The following is a 21,528-nucleotide window of genomic DNA, read 5'->3' as shown; positions in this document are numbered from 1 at the left end:
CAGATTTAAACCTCGGACCTTACATATATTATTGTCTTTAGTTAAGTTCAAGGGGGACAGATAGAACAATATTCGATCATACTTTACTTATTTCTGGATCGAACTCCAAATTATAAAGAGTTGTTATTTGAACATCCATATATGTGACAACTTTTGTTACAACCAAAATTTTACAAAGGAAATGAGGTATTGACACAAAAATCAAAGCAATAGAAAGAGAGTAAAAAGATTATGTGAGTATGAGAGAAAAAATTGTCACAAAAGTTATAAAAAATTATTATTCAAATATCATTTCTCAAAAGAAAGAAAAAAAAAAACTGTGCATCGAATTTATTGTGTTGGGAGAAATAGGATAAAATGGATGTTATCCTTTTGCAATGAGAGGCCTAAACGTTACATCAACTCATCTCTTCCCCCTATCTCAACACCTCATGTCCTCCTCCTCACATTAACTTGAAATGAAAGGATCCAAATCCTCTACACATCATCATTCCATGATCAAGCAACCAAAAAGTCAAAGTCTTCTAAATCCATCAATTTCATTGGTCAGAAACATATTAATATTATCCACTGTTTCACACCGAATCAGTCAATCAATCTCTTATATTATTATTATTACTACTACTACTATAAGCAACAAAGCAACCCGTTACGAAAAGTTCGTTCATCACCACCTTGACTCACTCCACTCATTCAATGGCGAAACCAGTTTCAATTCAAGTATGGAACCCAAATGGAAAATACAGAGTTGTTAGCACAAAATCAATGCCTGGAACTCGTTGGATCAACCTTCTCATTCAACAAGATTGTCGTCTTGAAGTAATCAATTCTCTCTGTATTTTTTTTTTTTTTTTTTTTTTTACGTTTTTGCTTCCTTCTTTGTTGAGTCTATTGTTTATAAGCATTGAATTTGTTTTTATTGAATTCAGATATGCACAGAGAAGAAAACAATTCTTTCAGTTGAAGATATCATTGCTTTGATTGGTGATAAGTGTGATGGAGTTATTGGACAGGTAATCATCATAGCATCAATTACATACAAGATTTTCATGTTTATGTTGATCATCAAAATCATAACTGATCGAAATTCATGTTATTATTTTTATTTTGAAATGATAGATTTTTCTTGGTTTTGTGTGGATTTTTTTTACTTCTGGGGTTATTTATGATTTGAGAATATAAAATTCATTTCTAAATAGCTATTTTTATATTGGTTTTAGTAATTTTGTTCAAAAATTGCTTCATAGTTTATAACAGGATTTAAATTGTATGTTAACGATATTGTGAATCTAAAATAGAGGGAAAAAATGCATAGTTTGAATATATTCAAAGGTACTTACGTGTTTATGGAGGAGGGGAGATTATATTTTAACATAAGTGGAGAGAGGAGTGTAAATTTTACCAAAAAAGCAACTCTCGGAAGTGGGAAGTGTAATTTACTTAAATTTATTTACTTTTGCAGTTGACTGAAGACTGGGGAGAAGAGTTGTTCTCTGCTTTGAGCAAAGCAGGAGGTAAAGCTTTCAGTAATATGGCTGTTGGTTATAATAATGTCGATGTCAATGCTGCAAACAAGCATGGTGTTGCTGTTGGAAATACTCCTGTAAGCTTCCTCTTTTGTTCCTGTATCATTTTGACACTAACACTGTTATATTTATATTTTAAATGTATGTGGTTGGTTAGTCTTTTTTTTCGTAAATTTCAAAGTTATCATGTATGCTTGGATGAGGGATTTCTTTAGACTTTTACTGCTAAACCTTCTGGTATATGCATGTATGTGTGATGCTGAATTGGTTGCAGTAATGGTGTTTGTGCGCGTTTATGAGAAATAGTGGTAGTCTTGATGAAGAAGTTATTTTTTATAACCTTGGTTTCAATCATTCATTGTGTTTGGTAGGGAGTGCTCACAGAGACTACGGCAGAGCTTGCAGCTTCACTGACTTTGGCAGCTGCTAGAAGGATAGTTGAGGCAGATGAGTTCATGAGGGCAGGATTATATGATGGATGGCTACCTCATCTGTATGAAAATAAACATTTCTTGTTTCACTTAAGAGTTTTGTTAAATATTGTGCAAGTTCTTCGTTAGTTTTCAAACATTGAATTCTGAGTGCGCTATAGACTCTTCTGAAGGCTGGAATAATGGCTTTGATTTTGTTTATCTGGCAGATTTGTTGGAAACTTGCTCAAGGGACAAACGGTTGGTGTTATCGGAGCTGGCCGTATTGGATCAGCTTATGCAAGAATGATGGTGATTTTCCCATACATTTCAGTTTATTTTGTTATATGCTAAAGTTGTTGTTAATAAAAATTACTGATTGGTTTTTGAGTACTGACTTGGCATAAAATTAAAACGGTCAGCATCCTACTAGAAAGTTCTCTAGGTCACATAATATCTAGGACAAGTTAAAATACATAATAATCTTTATTTGACTCTTTCTTTCAGAGTATCAAATTTTGAAAGAACATTCATTCTGTAACGTATTAAGCTAGTTATAACTTCTGTCAAAAAAATAAATAAAGAAGCTAGTGGTAACTGATGATATTTGACTTTGTTCATATTGTCACGATATCCAAATTTGGCCAAGTTACTAGACAAGCCTTCCAAAAATCTGTTAACTTAGAATCTTGCAAGAATGTGCATTCTTTAGTTCTAAGTTGACTATGATGTGATTCTTTTCTGCTGTATCAGGTTGAAGGGTTCAAGATGAACCTGATATACTTCGATCTCTACCAGTCTACAAGACTAGAAAAGTTTGTCACAGGCATGTCCCTATGATTTGTTTAAATGGATATTTGTTGACTTCAAAGAAAATTGACTAATTATTATTTTTCCTTATTGCAGCATATGGTGCTTTCTTAAAGGCAAATGGTGAAACACCAGTGACTTGGAAAAGGGCAGCATCCATGGATGAGGTTCTCCAGGAGGCAGATATAGTAAGAATTTGACTCTAGGAGTTAAACTTTGTAGCTATAAACATATCACATTTGATTATTCCTAATGATTCTGTTTATGATGAGTTCTTTTGTAGATTAGTCTTCATCCTATCTTGGATAAAACCACTTATCATCTAGTCAACAAGGAAAGACTCGCTAAGATGAAGAAGGTAAGATTTCAAGGAACTTTTTTTTTCCTTTAAATTACTCATGGCATCAAGTGGTGCAAATTCTCTCTGTTACTAATGATATATTCTTATTACAGGAGGCAATTCTTATAAATTGCAGTAGAGGACCTGTTATTGATGAAGTTGCACTTGTGGAGCACTTAAAAGAAAATCCAATGTTTCGTGTAGGCCTTGATGTGTTTGAGGTAATTGAACCTTGTCTAATTTTGGATAATAGGATTTGGCTTTAGAACCACCTTTTCAAGACACCGTGTGATTTTTTTATTAGGATGAGCCCTACATGAAACCTGGACTTGCAGAGTTGAAGAATGCCGTTGTAGTACCACACATTGCATCTGCTTCCAAGGTAATCAACTATAACCCGTGCATTATGCTAAATATTTTTTAGTTTTAGAAGAGTCTTTTCACGTCCCCGCAGTGGTATATGGGTTGGGACTGAGAATTAGGTACAGGGTTCGATCTCTACTGATAACAAATTCCCCTTCTCCCTAATATACTAACCACCAACATTTGCATGTCCACCTCAAAAATATCTTTTCACGGCTGAATCACTTTCAAAAGTAATCGATTGTTTCATGTATGTGTTTGCAGTGGACTCGTGAGGGAATGGCAACACTAGCAGCTCTAAATGTGCTGGTATATCCCTATGTCTCTCCATCTTGGATTCATTTCCTACGTTTGATCAATGTAAATTATACATGTCTTATTTTGTAAAACTGATGACCCTCCTTATATTACAGGGCAAGATCAAAGGCTACCCAGTATGGTTTGATGCCAATAGGGTGGAGCCATTCCTCAACGAAAACGCTCAACCTCCAGCTGCATGCCCAAGCATTGTTAATGCAAAAGCCCTGAGTAATAACATCTTTCACCCTTTCACCTGAGCCAAATATTGTTGCAAATAAAACTTGTTTAAGTATTAATGATGGACTTGTATATTTTATTTCTAATTGCAGGTTTACCAGTTTCAAAGCTGTAGTGTAGGCATACGGGTGTGCTTTCTATCCTACAAGAGCCTTCAAAGCTTGTGTGCATGTGTACTGATGGTGGCAGTGTGAATATAAAACTATAAATACTGTCTTGTTAGTATCATTACCATTTGCTTGCAGTATACTGTTATTTAAAATTCTCAATTGAACCAAGAATCCTTTAAAATAAAAGATGAGATATTTTTGCCACCTATTCGAATATATTTTTGTCACTGGTATTTAAATTGTCAGTAAATGAGACCAGAATGCAAGTGACAACTATGAGTTATGCACTAAAAAGCAAATTGTTCATATATTGAAGATTGAGGATATAGAATTAACAAGTTCATGAACTTCACAAGTAGAATAATCAGGAATCAGGAAAAGTTTGAAAAAGAAACGACAGCCAAAGAAAAATAAACAGTATAGGAACGCTTTCCCAGCATCACGTATTTTTCCTTATCAATGATATATTTTAGGCTAAATTAAATTCTGGTCTTTAAGATATTTTTAGATTTTACGTTGGTCTCTGAAGTTTTTTTGATGCCTAAAGTTAAAAAAAATTAGATACTTTGATCCGTTGAGTTACAATGTCAGCCACTTTGATCTTTATGTCAATGTCTAACACTTGTAACTTAAAGGTTCATAGCGACCAACGTTTGTTACTTAGACCCCAAAATTCTCCAATGTTTGTTACTTAAAAACCAAAATGAAGTAAAAAAATATTTAATGGACTAAAATGCCTAACATTTATAATTTAAGGGGTCAAAATGAAAAGAAAAAAAAATCAAAGGGCCAAAATAAAATCTAAAAATAACTTAGGGATGCTAGACCCAACCCTTATTTTTTTTTCTATTGTGTTAACGCTTCGATCTCTGAAAAAGGAGAAATAAATTGTTAAATTTAGAAATAAAGATCAGGTTCTTTTGAACCATTCGTTTTTTGGTGTAGCTCGTTAACCATTAAACTCAATCACTTGGTTAGATCCAACCAGTATTAGTTGTACTTCAAATATTTTCCACAGAAATATGATCTGATTATATTACAACATATAAATATTTGAGAAGACAATTTAGGAACTATTGTAAAATGACACACAACATACATTACAATATATAAATATTTGAGAAGACAATTTAGGAACTATTGTAAAATGACACAAACAAGTGATTGAATGTGATTTTTTTAATAGAAAAATGTTAGTATTTTACTTTAGTTTTATCTTTGCTAGAACTTGAACCCTAAACTTTTACCTTTTTAACAATTTTAATCTCTTAGCTTAAATAAATTAAACTACCAAATGAGACTAATGATTGAATATGATTGGATTGATATGTAAAATATGTTTTACATTTGCATTTTTTATAAACTAAAGGGTTAACCATGTTTTTTAAAAAAGTTACTTTAATATGTATTCAATCCCTAAAATATTATGAATATTTCAATTTAGTCACTAAAATTTTTATTATTTAAAACAAAAACCGGTAATTTTAATCTGTATTTAATGCTTATAAAAGTAAAATATTGACTAAGGTTGTATAGATTTTTGTAGAGACCAAATTTATAAAAATTGTACTCCCTCCGTCTCATTTTAACTGAGCTTTTTTCTCATTTCACATATATTAAGAAAAATTGTATAAGAAAAAGAGAGAGAAAAATGGTTTTGAATGCATTTGTCAAGTATTGGTGCATTCTTCTTTATCATAAATGTAAAGTAGAATATAGGCTTAATTACACTTTTGGTCATCGCATTTTGACCAGCTCACGAAAATGGTCCCGTCTCTTTCAAATCGAACAAAACCGTCCCTAAACTATCATTTTTTTGCAGTTTTAGTCCTTACCCCCTATTTTCAACTCCATAAACACACATAAATGGTAGTTTTAGTCCAACCACCTATGCTCTACCATAAAATAAACAAGAAATAAAGCATGTGGGTACAAGGAATCTATTATATTCAGCACACTAACAAAAAAAACCCTAATTTCTAAGACATGTATCAGGTATGTAACATGTCTTAGAAATTAGGGTTTTTTTTGTTAGTGTGCTGAATATAATAGATTCCTTGTACCCACATGCTTTATTTCTTGTTTATTTCATGGTAGAGCATAGGTGGTTGGACTAAAACTACCATTTATGTGTGTTTCTGGAGTTGAAAATAGGAGGTAAGGACTAAAACTGCAAAAAAAAATGATAGTTTAGGGACGATTTTGTTCGATTTGAAAGAGGTATGATTATTTTCGTGAGCTGGTCAAAATGGGAGGACCAAAACTGTAATTAAGTTTATAATACATTGAATTGGGAGTGGTGAAAATAATATTAATTAGAGTTATAATTGAAGAAAAAAAAATTAATTAATATTATATTATAAAGTGAATTGGGTCAAATTTTTTAAGACAATATTTTGTTGCAAATACTCTCTTATTATGGGACGGAGAGAATAGTATCAACTAAAATTATATTTAACCTTAAATATTATATATTTTCTTATAAAGCACAATTTAATTTAACTATTACTGTCTTAAATTGGGGTGAGATCAGTGGACGGGTTATATGGGCGAGAAATACGAATACGGGTTGGGTACGCCGAACAGTATATATAGACCGAGGACTTTGTGTTTGAAACTGATGAATAGATGTCACAATGAACAAAGCGAATAGATTTTTCACCATTGCAGCATCACACTTTGAATCCCTCTTACGAAAATATTCAGCTTCAAATTCTCTTTCAGAAACCAAAAAACTTCATGCTTTAATCATCACCTATGGCTTATTCTCATCGTCCCAACTCTCCTCTAAGCTCGCCACAACCTACGCGCAATGCCACCATGCTTCCTACGCCTCCCAACTGTTCGATAAATTGCCTAAACGAAATTTATTTTCCTGGAACACTATGATGAGAATGTATGTTCAAATGGGTCGCCCCCATGATGCACTTAACATGTTTGTTGAAATGCTTCATTCGGGTCGGGCTATGCCGGATCACTTTACGTACCCAATTGTTATTAAGGCTTGTAGTGAGTTGTTGTTTGTTGATATGGGTGTTGGAGTTCATGGGCAGACTGCTAAGTGTGGGTTTGATTTGAACAGTTTTGTACAGAATTCTTTGTTGGCAATGTATATGAATGTTGGGGAGAAAGAAGCGGCGCGGTTGGTTTTTGAGTTGATGCAAGAACGTACGGTGGTGTCTTGGAATACTTTGATTAATGGGTTGTTTCGGAATAATTGTGCGGAGGATGCGTTGAGGGTTTATAGTAGAATGGTGGATGAGGGTGTGGGAGTTGATTGTGCTACTGTGGTTTCAGTTTTGCAGGCTTGTGGGGTTTTAAAGAATGTGGAGCTTGGGAGAGAGGTTCGTGCGTTGACTCTTGAGAAAGGGTATTGGGGGAATGTGGTTGTTAGGAATGCATTGTTGGATATGTATGTTAAGTGCGGTGAGATGGAGGAAGCGCGTTTGTTGTTGAATGGGATGGAAGAAAAGGATGTGGTGACTTGGACAACTTTGATTAATGGATATGTTGTGAATGGTGATGCAAGAAGTGCTCTGATGTTGTGTCGATCAATGCAGTTGGAAGGGGTGAAACCGAATTTGGTTAGTGTAGCTTCTCTGCTATCGGCCTGTGGTGATTTGGTTTCTTTGAAACACGGTAAGTGCCTACATGCGTGGGCAATAAGGCAAAACATTGAGTCTGAGGTAGTTATGGAAACTGCCTTAATTGATATGTATGCCAAATGCAATGAGGGCAACCTCAGTTATAAAGTGTTTATGAAAACCTCGAAGAAGAGAACGGCCCCGTGGAACGCAGTCCTATCTGGGTTCGTACATAATAGGCTTGCTAGAAATGCAGTACAACTTTTCAAAGAAATGTTATTGGAAAACGTGCAACCCGACAGTCCAACCTTTAATAGTCTTCTTCCTGCATATGCTATTCTTGCTGACCTCAAACAAGCAATGAACATGCATTGTTACCTTGTAAAATTGGGATTTCTTTGCAAACTTGAAGTAGCTAGTATGCTAGTTGATATATACTCAAAGTGTGGAACTTTAGGATATGCTCACCAGATTTTTGATATGATTCCTCTCAAAGACAAGGATATTATTATTTGGACTGCAATAATTGATGCTTATGGAAAGCATGGATACGGTGAAATGGCGGTCTCACTTTTCAACCAGATGGTTCAATCTGGAGAAAAACCAAATGAAGTGACTTTCACCTCTGTTCTGCATGCTTGCAGCCATGCAGGTTTGGTTGATCAGGGTTTGTCTCTGTTCAATCTTATGCTTAAAAAATACCAAGTTATTCCTAGTGTTGATCATTATACATGCATAGTGGATCTTCTTGGCCGTGCTGGTCGACTGAATGATGCTTACAATCTTATTAGAACCATGCCTATTACACACAACCATGCCGTATGGGGTGCACTACTTGGCGCCTGTGTGATACATGAAAATGTTGAACTGGGAGAGATAGCTGCTAGGTGGACTTTTGAGCTTGAACCAGAAAACACGGGAAATTATGTTCTGTTAGCAAAACTTTATGCTGCTGTAGGAAGGTGGAGAGATGCAGAGAGAGTCAGGAATATGGTAAATGAGGTTGGACTACGAAAAACACCTGCTAACAGCTTAGTTGAGGTTAGCAATATGTGAACTGGACGTGTTCTTATAGAGTGTGATGTCAAGTTAACAACATTAGCCACAAACATGAAAGTTCTATCGAAAATGGGTTGAGGCATTTCCTTCATAGAGGGAGAAGTGCCTATTACTTGTTGGCTGCCATTGTGTTAATTATGATGGAGATAAATGGTGGTCTTGTAGGAAACACGTAACTTTAATTATATTTGACAGCATGGAGTTCCAAGGTGGTGAACTGGGATCCAATTTCCCTGAATGCACTTTGTTACTACCCAATTGCCAATACTGACTACCGGTGTTTTTCTCACACATTCATTATCTTACAAGTTTCTCGATTGCTAATGCCATGTTTGCGGTTTCACCGAAACAGTTTTCCAAGTTTTAAGGTTGTCAAATCATTGTGCGCCACTTAGTCCTTCCACAACCACTTACTCTCACATTCTCTTTATGAGTAGTTGGATTTTGTTGCTACTTCTAGTTGGTTTATGGAATCACTGAACAAGATATGATGATTGTATGTTCCTTGTCATTGACTAGTTTCTATGGAACTCATAATGAATTCATTTTGATGACAAGCGTGTTCTGTTCCCAGATATCCAAAAATTACATAGTAACGCTTTGAAGATGCATGTATCCGAGCTGATACTGCAGTGTGAAATATCAATGGAATTTCAGTTTGTAAGATATGTTGAATACTTGAGTTGGATGAAATCCCATGTTCATAGTTTAAGAATGTTGAATGTTATTGTTGAATTGGTTCCTTACAAACTTTGCGCCAAGTTGAGAAAGGAGTTGAGTAAACCCATCTATCGGGTTGTAATCTTTGATATTTGTTTACTACATTAGGCTCAGCTCCAAGTTCAATGTGTTACACAAACGGGGTATAAATTGCAATAATTGAAATTTTTATGCCTACCTGAGGCTGATGTCATTTAACCAATAGTGTGATTTATCCACATATTGGAGGCATATTCCATTAAGATCAATACCTTAATTAATTCACATGGATCTAACCTTTCTACCAAGGAGAGCATGGCTTTCTGAAACGGCGGTGTCAGTCACTGGTATATTGACAATGAAGTGTTAACAGGCATGGTGTAAGTGATGGGAAATTACCAAGTATATATGAGTTGAATGCAACCGGAAAGGTTAGTGTCATTTGCTTTCTCTCATCAGATATTTATATCATTTTTATTACAAAAATATGTTCTGTAAGAAATATTTGTACTCTGTGAAGGCATACCTCCTTTGAACCCTACTACCCTTATGTAACTTTTATAGTTGTACAAAAATGATATCATACTTTGTTATTCATAGACTGCTACAACTACAAGAGCAGTTTAGATAAGAGTGACATATATTGTCTGATAAGTTGGACATTCTTGAAATCCTTATGTACACAAATGCATTAATGAATCCATTTTAAAATTGTTGTCAAATAAGATTGAAATTTTCTTTATATATTTTTTTGATTAAATAATTTTTATTTGAATAAACAGACTTTTGCGAATTTTTGTTGATTCTAAAATTTTCCATCCAACATAGTTTGATTTTATCCCTGCAGTCATGCTAGAAATAGTTTTTTCTTCTCCCTTCATTAACAGAGTTTATGATTATGATTGAGGCAATAATCATAAACTCTGCAGTCAGTCATTGTGCTTCCTATATCAAAAGCTGATTTCCATAATTTGAATTTTATCTCTGCAGTCAGTCATGTTTGAGCTCTAATGTTCGTCTACTCCTATGGTACATAACTACATATGCTTTCAATATGTGTTATCCAAGGTTGTATGCTACTATGCTCATCTAATAACCCAGCTTGTAAACTGCTTCACAAGTTTTCTCTAAAATGTTAATCAAGATTTGTTCTTCGCTGAAAAGAAAACAATTTTACGAAGGAGGCGATAGCAACACTTTCACTGAGTTCCGATGTATAAAATATTTTTACATGCTACCAAGTAAAATCAAATTGGAAGACAAACCAAACAGGAGGATCAAACAACAATTTATCAAGAGAGACAAGCACTTTTTGGGGTTGAAAAGCCGTGTCACTTTTTTTTATTATGAATTCAATTTGTGTCACTCTAATACCAATAACAGAATTGTTGGCAGTTGCTTGCAACATGCCCTAAAGTTAATATGTTTGCTAATGGTTAGTGTAGTTGAGATTCGTACTCAACTCAACTTCATAATTGATATAGGTCTATGACATTGCGATAAATAATCCACATATATGAGTACAATTGCAATAAGTGGTAAAGCCAGAGATTTGTTAGTAGTGGGAATAACTAAGAGACACTAAGGAGTAAGGGGCCAATAACAAAAAACATATCATATAAATGACTCATTATTTCACGTGTAATAAACAAATATACAAAAGGAAAAAAAAAAAAAAAAAAAAAAAGGCTAAATTACATTTTTGGTCCCTTAACTATTTAGGTAGTATCGCTTTGGTCCCTTAAGTAAAATTCGATTTATTTTGGTCCCTTAACTTCTCTCAGTTACACATTTTGGTCCCTTAACTTCTCTCAGTTACACATTTTGGTCATTTCAATTAGTTTTAATTCAAAAACGTTAGGTTTTATTCATTTTCTTCTGAAATTTTTCTGGGATTCTTGTTGTTGAAGGTTGATGGAGATGATATGAAGATGAAAAAGAAGAGAAGAAGATGAAGAAAATCTAACGTTTTTGAATTAAAACTAACGAAAAAAACTAAAATGTGTAACAGAGAGAAATCAAGGGACCAAAATAAATCGGATTTTAATTAAGGGACCAAAGTGATACTACCTAAATAGTTAAGGGACCAAAAATGCAATTTAGCAACAAAAAAAAAAATGAAATAGTACCATATTTGAAGGCCATGGCTCTCCGTTCTATCTATCTCTTCAATTTCCATTCTCTATAAAAAATAAAAATAAAAAATAAAAAACTACATTTGTTCTTTCATACCTTCTCTTGCACTTGAAGGAGATGATCCATTTCAGAGAATTAGAATTGATGGATTGAGAGGGTTTCATGCAATCTACTTAGATGACCACACGTACGACTATAATACAATCAACATCATAAAAAATTATTGGCATCTGGTAAAAAAAAATTGGTGAACTATTGGCACCTTGTATGTGAAGTGGATTTTGTGTCAAGAAAATTTGAAGCCCAACCTAATTTTTTAGCAAGATAAACTTCATCTTATATTTTAACTTTTGTACTTTTACATTATAGGAGAGATGCGATATTGAATAGTTTTTGACCTTCAATCACCTCTATATATTGTTTTTTCTCTCATTTTATCTGAATAAGTGTTATTCACATGGACTTGAGTTATTTTTGTGATTTCGTTGTCTGATTATAACATTGTTGTTTTGTTCGTCGTCTACTGCAGCATAGTTTAATCCCTCCTTTTTAGAGTTGGGGCTCGGGAAGGGGCAAAATTGCTCAATATGAAAGAGACATTCTAAGCACTATCAAACTAGAATTCTTTAGTCTTGTTGCGGTGTTTGTTTCCTTCATATTGCTAGATCAATTTCGACTCAAAATAGATTCAACCTATGTTGACTTGACCATTAACACTACAAATTCAGAGGCATGGATACTTCAACCACTTTAATTTTATCACTTTTGCAGGCACTTTTGTGGTATTATGCTACTAACTTGAATGTTGAATTTGTTTGCAAATTCAGTTTTTTTTTTTTTTTAAGAAGCTAAACTAACCCCTTCAAATTGACACCAGAGAGAATCGAACCTGAAACCTTAAGGATGAGCACACTCTCAGGTTTCAAGTCAATACCACTATAAACTTGTATTATATTTGATATAATCTACTGATTTTTTTTTTTGGTTACATAACCTTATTTTTAGTAAAAAAAACAAAACAAAACATAAATGGCCAAAATGATTTTTTTCTTCTTGCTGATAACCAAAATGAATTTTATGTAAAATATAAAATTGGGAAAAAAAATATTTTAACAGTTTTTGACAACTTATTATATTATAGTATATTGTTAATAATATCAACAACAATATACCAAAAAAAAATTATCAACAACAAAAGTTGGCAGAAATCTAAAAACGTTTAGCCATAAAAAAAAGATTAAGAGCCCTTTTGAATTGACTTATTTTTGAACTTATTAAAAATAAATTATGCAAATAAATAAGCTTTCATGTTAATTTATTAGTTTTTATTAACGAAAATTGTATCTTCATAACCTGTTTTTTTATAAACTACATTGACAAACTTATAAATAATATAAAAAACTCATTTATTTGCATAAACTATTTTATATAAACTCAAAATAAGCCTTATCTAAACTGACCTTAAATATGTTTTTAGTCCTTACAAAATCATAAATTTTAAGTTTAGTCCCTATAAAATTTTAATGGTAATTTTAGTCTTCATGATAATGTAATTTGTAAAAATAATCGATATTTTAAAAACTTTTTAGAAAAAAATGGACACATTTAGTTCTCAAAAATAGTCCAAATAAGGACTAAAAATGAATAAATTTTTTGCATGGACTAAACTTGCAAGCTTGTAATTTTGTAGGACTAGAAACATTTTTCTTTTTTTTAAAAACATACTTAACATGAAAAAATAAAAAAAAAATTGTTTTAAAGAAAATGAAATAATATTTATCTGACTGAAGAACAATAATAATAATACCCTGCGGCTGGGAATTTTTCATTTCAATTCGAAGCAAAGCAAAGCAATTAGAGAATCCAATCAACAATTATATTGGTAGAGTTGAAATCTCGCGAATCGAAGATGGAATTTGAAGGATCATCGAAGAAGATGATTGCAACACAAGAGGAGATGGTGGAAGCTAGGGTTCCATTGGCTTACAGAGATCAATGCGCTCATTTGCTCATCCCTCTCAACAAATGCAGACAAGCTGAATTCTATCTTCCATGGAAGTGCGAGAATGAACGCCACTCTTATGAAAAGTGCGAGTACGAACTCGTCATGGAGAGAATGCTTCAGATGCAGAAGATCCGCGAAAATCAAAATGCTAATTCCAAACAACCCGTTACCCAGGGTCAGGGTGCTGCTATTCCTCTCATCCCTAAACCCGCCAATGCTTGATCCCTCTCTCGTTATGTAAGCTTCTTTCTCCTTTCAATTGGAATTGAGGTTTTTTATTTTTTATGTTTGATTAATTAGATTTCGCTGTTAGGAAATTGATGTTTTTTATTTTATGGGTGATAAATTTGTGTATATTCCTTTTGTTTTGTTGTATTGATAAATTAGGGTTTTGCTTAATTAGTTTTGGGGCATTTTCTTAGAACTGTATAGTTTTGAATGGTAATTGGGTTTGTGAGCTCAGAACCGGTAGTGTGCTTTATAAATAGCAAAGACAAACTATGAGTTTTGTTCTGCTTCGTACAAAGGAATTGTGTGGTTCAAAGTATCATTGTTTTGCCTCGAATCATAACCGAAATGGTAACTTTTCTAATTGTCCATTATCTTGTTTTAATTTTATAGTTTGTGTCTCTTACGGGGCGTGAGGAATGGTGTGTGGGTGGGGTGGGTGTTAATGGTCCCACATTGAATGTGAAGTGGCCTCAAAATGTTGTCATATGTCTTGGGTAGTCCTCATCTTCAAAGCCAGTTTTGTAAGGGTTAAGTTATGCTTGACCCAGATTTTAAGAGTTGTGTTGTTCTTTTGAAATGGCATATGCTATAATGCCCTCATACGTGTCTGATAAATTGTGATTGGTCTGTTGTGGCTGCCATCATCAGAGCGTTATGTCACTTGTGTGTAAACATTTGAAAGAGGGCTATAAAGATGGATTTGTTAAAGTGTATGTCAGTTCTTATCTTTTGAAAAAGCCCTGGTTCTTTGACGAGTGTTGGAATCATAACATTGGTAGCATGAAGAATAGGTCTTAGATGAATTAACCACGTCTCAATAATTTCCGCTTTGTAGAGCCTGGAATCAAGTTTCTTGAGACTGTTCTTCGGTTGATATGCGCTTTGGTTGACCACAATGATTTTGTGCAAACTTGTGATTTGCCTCCAATATTGTTTGTTTATGGTTCTGTTTTAATTGTAGCCATTGCAGACATCACTTGTCCAATATTGTTTGTTGGTTTGTGGTTAATAAGCTCTATAAATAGAGCATTGGTGTATCTCACAGATTATCTTTGATAATATGTTCCCATTTGGTTTTTTATCTCTTTCTCCAAGCTTCCTTGTTACAATACTTTCTTCATCCTCAGATTCCTAAAATGGCTTGAAAGGGAATGCAAATTGCGAACAGGGGAATCCATTCCTCAGTGTAAACCCGTTGCTTTTTGGGCAATGTTAACCTTGTCTAACCCTGGGGTATATGTAAATATATTTTAGGTGGACTGGACATTAATTGATTTTAGTTAATATAAATTATAGTCAGTCCCGTGGCTGAAAAGTAATATGAGAGCCCTGCCTTTTGAGCAATGCAAGTAGTTATGTTTAGGCACTTGGGCTTGATTACGAGCAATAATGTGATAAGTATCTAAGAACTTGGGGAACCCACCCACCCTTACAAACTAGCCATCAAGCATCCCATACTACTCAATGTGGCCATGTGGGACTTAGGCACCCCATAATACCCAAGTCCCTATCATTGTGCTCCAGGCAGATGAGATCCAATGCTGGCTTTGAGGAATAAAAGTGCCATTTTGAACTGTATATACAAAATATTATGATGTCTTTGTTTGGACTATAGGAGAACATTATATTGAGAGGTAAAACAATTATTTGTTGAAACAAACGTTGATGAATTTGTACTTGTATACTCAAGCTTTATTATTAATTGCACCAAAAAAATGTAAGGATATCACCCAATTCATTTGCTTTAAATTTGATGGTAGGCCTCGAATGAAGTTCTACCTTCCCTCCTCTTCTCTCCCAAACTCTCCATCCAAACATACCTTAAAACCTCAACTTTAAAAGCTGTGAGTGGTAGCAGAAATTAAAGTATTTTCAAAACAAATAAATAATTATTTGCCACAAAATACTGCAATGAATAGGTGACTTGAGGATACTGCAGAATCTGTAAATCTGTTTGTCACTTGTATTTCTGCAGCTTGAAGGTAATATTTAATTATTTATGAATGTGCTTTCTACTGGACTGTTTGATGAATTGGTAACTTTGATGATATATAGGCTCTTTCTGCACTATACGTGATAAAAAATGAATCTTTTTATTTTTAAATTTTAATGTTTTGCAAGCTTAATAGTTGGTATAAGCCAGGAGGTCTCAGTTTTTAAGCATGGTGTCCACCTTGGTTTAAGTGTGTTATTTTCCTGTTCTTCATGGTGTCCACCTTGGTTTAAGTGCATTTCCTGATTGCTTTCTGATCCATGTTATGTTATATTTGGATGCAGTTAAACTTTTGGCAGGAATCTTTGCTTGTGTGGGATGTTCTTTCATGTTTTTCTATTTTTTGGATTCAAAGTTGCCTTGGAATGTTTGTCCAGAGACTTATACAGACTGATTTTCTTGCTATTTTCCCTGTGGTAAACCATGTTTGTACTTGAAGAAATAAAATCTCATAAAGGGAATCACGATTGCGTTCATGAATCCACATATTTTGCTTCCATTAGTCACAATAGTAGTTGAAAATATATATAATACTTGGTTATAGGATCTGGATCTGATTTTAGAACTTGTACCTAGTTTATCGAACTATTCAATCTGGCGGTTGAATGATGAGGTTTAAAGGTTAGTCCAATGTTGCCTGCTACTACGGTGTCGATTTAGTATTTTTTTTTTTTTAAAAGAATAACATAATTTTTTGTAAAAGAAAATAAAAGCAACTCGAAGGAGTAATCGTAATAGTTTGAAGAGGTTGGTTCACAATATTCTTAAAATTAAAAATATTTTAATCATACACATGAATTTATCATTCTCTACAATAACACTCTTTCAAAAGTGTGAATGATTTTACTATTTTTCCCTATATTTTTAACCCTTCAAAGTATTTTCCTTTTCTTCAAACTCTTAAACAAAGTCTTAAAGTGTTGGGTATTCATGAAAAGGTTGGATGAATTCTATCTCATTTTAAATTGGGTCAACTCTTAGAGATTGAGTACTTTTTAGAGCTTGGAGAATTGTAAATAAGTTATGTAAATTTGTTTGATCTACATAGGTATCCAAATGGGAGAGCTTTTAGTGTTGATGCTCTTTTGAGAGTTTTATAGCTTATTACCGACTAGAAATTTAGCTAGAGCTTGTGTTACTGTACTTTTGTTTATATCATTTTGAGAGGCACATGCACTAATGTATTTGTTGAATTGGGTTGGATTTCATCCCAGCGTGTAGTTAAGCCTACAATGGTTGTTCAATAGACCCCTTAATCATGGTAGGAAAATTGCTTTTCTGACATTGAAAAGTTCCAATTGACACAAGTAAAATACCTAAAAGCCTCCAGCGGCAGTTAACAACCGTTAGGCAATGCGTCGGCAGTTAACTGCCGCTGGAGTCCAGCAGTTGTTAACTACCGCTACGTGTCTGGATCATTTTCCAGAACCTCATTTTCCATTTTCCAGTGTCTTTCCTAACCAAACCAAATCCTTTGGTATCTAAACAAAATCATCTAAGATTTTCATCCAATAACCAATTGATACCTAAACATATTCATCCAATATTTAATAGGAAAATGGTAAAATTAAAACGCAAGAAATAATATAAAACGTACGTACGTAAAGGTCATAGAAATACGAAAATGTAATAATAATACATCATCATCATCATAGTCAAAAAATACATAAAAAAAAAAAGCCTAATAATAATCAGCCCTGCTGCCTACCCTACCTCTGGCCCCTGCGCCGCCTGACAATTTGATAAGTAAGGGCAGGGCGGCTAGTACTAGCTATCCGCATCACCTCCTGGACGATCTCCTCTTTAGTCGTCTCGGCTTGCCTGGCCACAATATCGTCAACAATATGCACCACATCTCGGATGATCCTCAGTGTGTCAGGCATCTCCCTGGCATGCTCCTCCTCTATGATCTGCTCCACATTCACCGACTTGGGAGGAGATCCTTCATCAGGTGGGAGAATACGAGGGTGAGAGACTTTGGCATACCAAGCCATGTAACTAGGTGCATGATGTCATGGTCTCTCACACGCATCTCCCCAAGCAGTGAATAACCACGCCTGAGCGTCCATCAACACAGTGGTCAGCAACTGCGTAGGCACTTGAGGGACATCTGACGGATGTCTGGGAACGTCCTGTACAAAGGATAACTGCCTCTTTACCCGCTCAGGTAAATGACGGTACACCCTCTCCTTCCCGCACATGAGCCATCCCGGGTAAGTGCACAGAAGCTGAAATGGGTGCACGTCTCTGTGATCACCATAAGTAGAAAACCTGACGTCATCCACCTCTAAGCGATCAAGCAGTAAGCGGTAATGGTGCACATCAGTATGCCCTCTGCTAGTAAGCCATCTCCCAGCACATGGTCTCTCCGGCGTCCAACTCTTGTTTTTCTTCCTTGGGTATGGACCTGGCAAATGCTCCAAAATTCATCCCTGCAACAAATAAATAAAACACATTATAAAAGCATCACAGAAAAATTTAAATTAAATCCTAAATAAATGCAGTCTAACTTAGAAAAAAAAAATCTAACATGACAATAAAATTTATAAAATAAATTCATAATAAAATGAAGATAAACATTAAATTATTACCATAAAAAGAGTCGTACTCCCAGCCATCGTTCTGTTATTCAAAATAACAGAGTCATCCAGATATTCGTACAGGTAAGCTAAGGTCATCCCTCCCCATGACCACTTCCCAATCGCCTGCAAGTCAGCCATACAATCAAGATATATCAAGTCGATGTGTCTGTTCGTTTTGTTAGTGAACATCGCACAACCAACGAGATATAGAAGGAAACTCCTGACACACCACACCCTCCTCATGCCTATCTCCTGCAGCTCCTCCCTCGTTTGTGGCTCCTTGAGCCGTCTAGCCTCTGTCAGGTGGTGTTCATAAACCCGCTTCAGTGTGGGATAACTGATATGACCAGCAGACTCAGTCCTAATCTCAACCCGGGCATCAACATCTGACATGCCCAACAACCTGATCATCAAATCAATCGCACGCTCCTGACCCATTGCCTCATCGTAGTCCAGCATGCACCCGTGAATAGGAATGTGTAGGAGATTATGCACATCTTCCAAAGTAATCGTCATCTCCCCCACACCCAATTATAATTAGCATGTCATCCACTTTTTTAGTTTAATTTACCTAGTAACCAATTTCATCTTTTGCTTTCACCCGATTGAAAAGTACAAAATTGTGCATTAATCATCCTTCTAAATTTAGCTCAAACACTCTGATGGTATGCGTCAATAACACAAACATGATATATTAGCTTAAAAAAAGAGCCAATTGAATTTGCTTGTCAATCCTACTCCTAATGTTGTGTTATGATCCAAATATAAGCAAAGCCCAGTCATCAAACTTCAAAGTGTAATCAACAATTGGTTAGAGAGAAAGGACACGTGCCACTTGATCAAACAATTAAGGGATAATTCTAACAAGAAAATATCCTCTTAATCTTCTATAAAAGGGAGCAATAATTAGCAAGAAGGGTATGAAGATTATTGATGAGGGTTGGCTATGATAATCTAGATGCTAAAACAAATAATTAAGGGATAATTCTAACAAAAAAATATCCTCTTAATCTTCTATAAAAGCAAGCTTCAATTACAACACTCCAAAGCAAAACCCATTGGAAACATGTTTTTGGACCTTTTTTTTTCCCCTTGGATACAAACATATAGAGAACAAAAAAAAAGGAATGAGAGCATTATAGAAGAGGCACCCAACTAATATTCTGCAAAAGAAACCCAACCAGAAAGACGAGATGGGTCTGTTTTGACGAAAAAGACGATGAAGATTTTGCGATACAAATTGGAAGGAGCCATGAACTGATGAGAAGAAAACAAATATGAGATGGCTAAAAAAAGTGAATAGAGACGAGGTTGGAAGGAAACAGAGCAAGATGAATCAAGAAAACATATATCCATGGACAAAGTTATTTACTCAAAGCCAGCGTTGGATGACTGGACAACGACAAGTTGCAGTCAAATTATTAAAAAAAATGTTAAATAAATTGTTTTGCAAATTTTACTTCTGGTTTCCGGTAAATGAGTTAAAATAAGTGGATGACTGGCTAATTATGATTAGAGTGTGTTAAAAAGTGTGATGAGATGGCATGGCTAGCATTTCTCATTTAATTATTTTTATAATTCGTATGATATTTCTTGACAGATGGATGCTACTACTCCCAAATACTCCAAGGGTAGGTATGAAGAAATTGTTAAGATCCTTTCACCCTTTCTAAAGAGGGTTGGCTATGATAATCTAGATGAAATTCCGTTTATTCCCATCTCTGGTTTTGAGGGAGATAACATCATTGAGCGCTCTACTAACCTTGACTGGTACAAAGGTCCCACCCTTATTGAAGCTCTTGATCAAATCAAGGAGCCTAATAGACCATCACACATGCCTCTCCGATTACCACTTCAGGTTGTCTACAAGATTGGAGAAATTGGAATTGTACCTGTGGGACGTATTGAGACCGGTGTCTTGAAACGTGGAATGGTGGTGACTTTTGCCCCACGACGAAGCTCTCATTGAGGCCATTCCTGGTGACATTGTGGGATTTAATGTTAAGAATGTGTCTTCTAAGGATCTCCGGCGAGGCTATATTGCCTCAAACTCCAACGATGACCCAACCACAGAGGCCGTTAAGTTTACGGCTAATGTTATCATCACGAACCACCCACCTGTTCTTCATTGCCACACGTCCAACATTGCTGTCAAGTTTGCTAAGCTTGTTACCAAGAATGTTAGGCATTATTTTGTGGAAATTGAGAAGGAGCCCAAATTCTTGAAGAATGGTGACGCTGGTGTTATTGAGATGATTCCCACCAAGCCCATGTTGGTAGAGACTTTTTCCAAATTTCCTTCACTCGGCCGTTTTGCTGTCAGAGACATGCGTCAAACTGTGGCTGTTGGAGTCATCATGGATGTAACGAAGAAGAAGAAGAAGGAGGATCATAATGCAGGAGGTAAGATCTCTAAGAAGGCATTGAAGAAGGATCTTTATATTGGCGTTGAAGAAGGAAGGTATTGAAGAAGTGAATTTTGCTGGATTATCTATCTAGGGAAGTCTATTGTCGTTATTACATGAATCATAAAAGGGAAGGCAATGAACCTGTCTACACGATTGACCCGTTTTGAACTGCCACAATCAAATAAAAGCATTCAGTTTGACTGGTTTAGGGTGTGCCCAATTTTTGTCCACCCCTAGCTGAACGACTTGTGCTTCTCTTTGGTCTTGATTACCTGCTCCATTATGGATGTTTGTTCAAATCCCATCTAGAACAACTGTAATATGGTTATTAGTGCAATTTTTATTAATAAAATTTTATCATTCTCCATTTTTTTTTAAAGAAAATGATTTTGAATGAATTTATTTTTACTTAAAAGGATGTAAAATGATATAAGTTTGGATATATTCACGTAAAACTGAGATGATAAATCAATTTGAGGCAAAAAAAATATTTATAGATGGAAAAACATCAAATTTCAGTTTCAAGTAAGAATGAATTTGAGAAGAGAAATCAACTTTATCGTAACACATCAGAAAATGCTAAAACAGGGATCAATGCATGTGCAGGTAATTGGTGGCATTGCCCCCACTTTCATTTTTTTTTTCCTTAAAGGTTGTAGAATAATTTTATTTTTGACAATTAAAAAACTCATGTTTCTCCACAAAACATTTCTTAATAATTTTATTTGTGAAAAT

At 34.8% G+C, this 21,528-nt stretch overlaps 3 protein-coding genes and 1 pseudogene across 3 annotated transcripts; all 4 read left to right on the top strand.

Annotated features, from left to right (window-relative positions):
- The first annotated feature begins 592 nt into the window (after window positions 1-592).
- Window positions 593-4,310, top strand: LOC25485608 (glycerate dehydrogenase). The gene is made up of 13 exons (XM_013614859.2): window positions 593-819; window positions 930-1,013; window positions 1,463-1,603; window positions 1,898-2,019; window positions 2,167-2,248; window positions 2,690-2,762; window positions 2,843-2,934; window positions 3,030-3,104; window positions 3,200-3,307; window positions 3,391-3,468; window positions 3,714-3,758; window positions 3,863-3,977; window positions 4,079-4,310. Exons 1-13 carry the CDS (start codon window positions 697-699, stop codon window positions 4,099-4,101), a joined length of 1,161 nt encoding a protein of 386 aa, XP_013470313.1. The 5' UTR covers window positions 593-696; the 3' UTR covers window positions 4,102-4,310.
- Window positions 4,311-6,629: 2,319 nt separating this feature from the next.
- Window positions 6,630-10,913, top strand: LOC25485607 (pentatricopeptide repeat-containing protein At5g39350). Its single transcript, XM_024772240.2, has 2 exons — window positions 6,630-9,869; window positions 10,429-10,913. The coding sequence occupies exon 1, from the start codon at window positions 6,733-6,735 to the stop codon at window positions 8,734-8,736; it is 2,004 nt and encodes a 667-aa protein (XP_024628008.1). The 5' UTR covers window positions 6,630-6,732; the 3' UTR covers window positions 8,737-9,869; window positions 10,429-10,913.
- Window positions 10,914-13,366: 2,453 nt separating this feature from the next.
- LOC25485606 (NADH dehydrogenase [ubiquinone] 1 beta subcomplex subunit 7) lies at window positions 13,367-16,344 on the top strand. The gene is made up of 2 exons (XM_013614857.3): window positions 13,367-13,816; window positions 16,088-16,344. The coding sequence occupies exon 1, from the start codon at window positions 13,484-13,486 to the stop codon at window positions 13,799-13,801; it is 318 nt and encodes a 105-aa protein (XP_013470311.1). The 5' UTR covers window positions 13,367-13,483; the 3' UTR covers window positions 13,802-13,816; window positions 16,088-16,344.
- Window positions 16,345-19,157: 2,813 nt separating this feature from the next.
- On the top strand, window positions 19,158-21,140 carry LOC25485605 (elongation factor 1-alpha-like; annotated as a pseudogene).
- Window positions 21,141-21,528: the final 388 nt, after the last annotated feature.

Source organism: Medicago truncatula, chromosome 1 (genome assembly GCF_003473485.1).
Source record: "Medicago truncatula cultivar Jemalong A17 chromosome 1, MtrunA17r5.0-ANR, whole genome shotgun sequence".
Classification (NCBI taxonomy): Eukaryota; Viridiplantae; Streptophyta; class Magnoliopsida; order Fabales; family Fabaceae; genus Medicago; species Medicago truncatula.
Note: the sequence above shows the minus strand (reverse complement) of the source record. Positions and strands in the feature narration are given on the sequence as shown.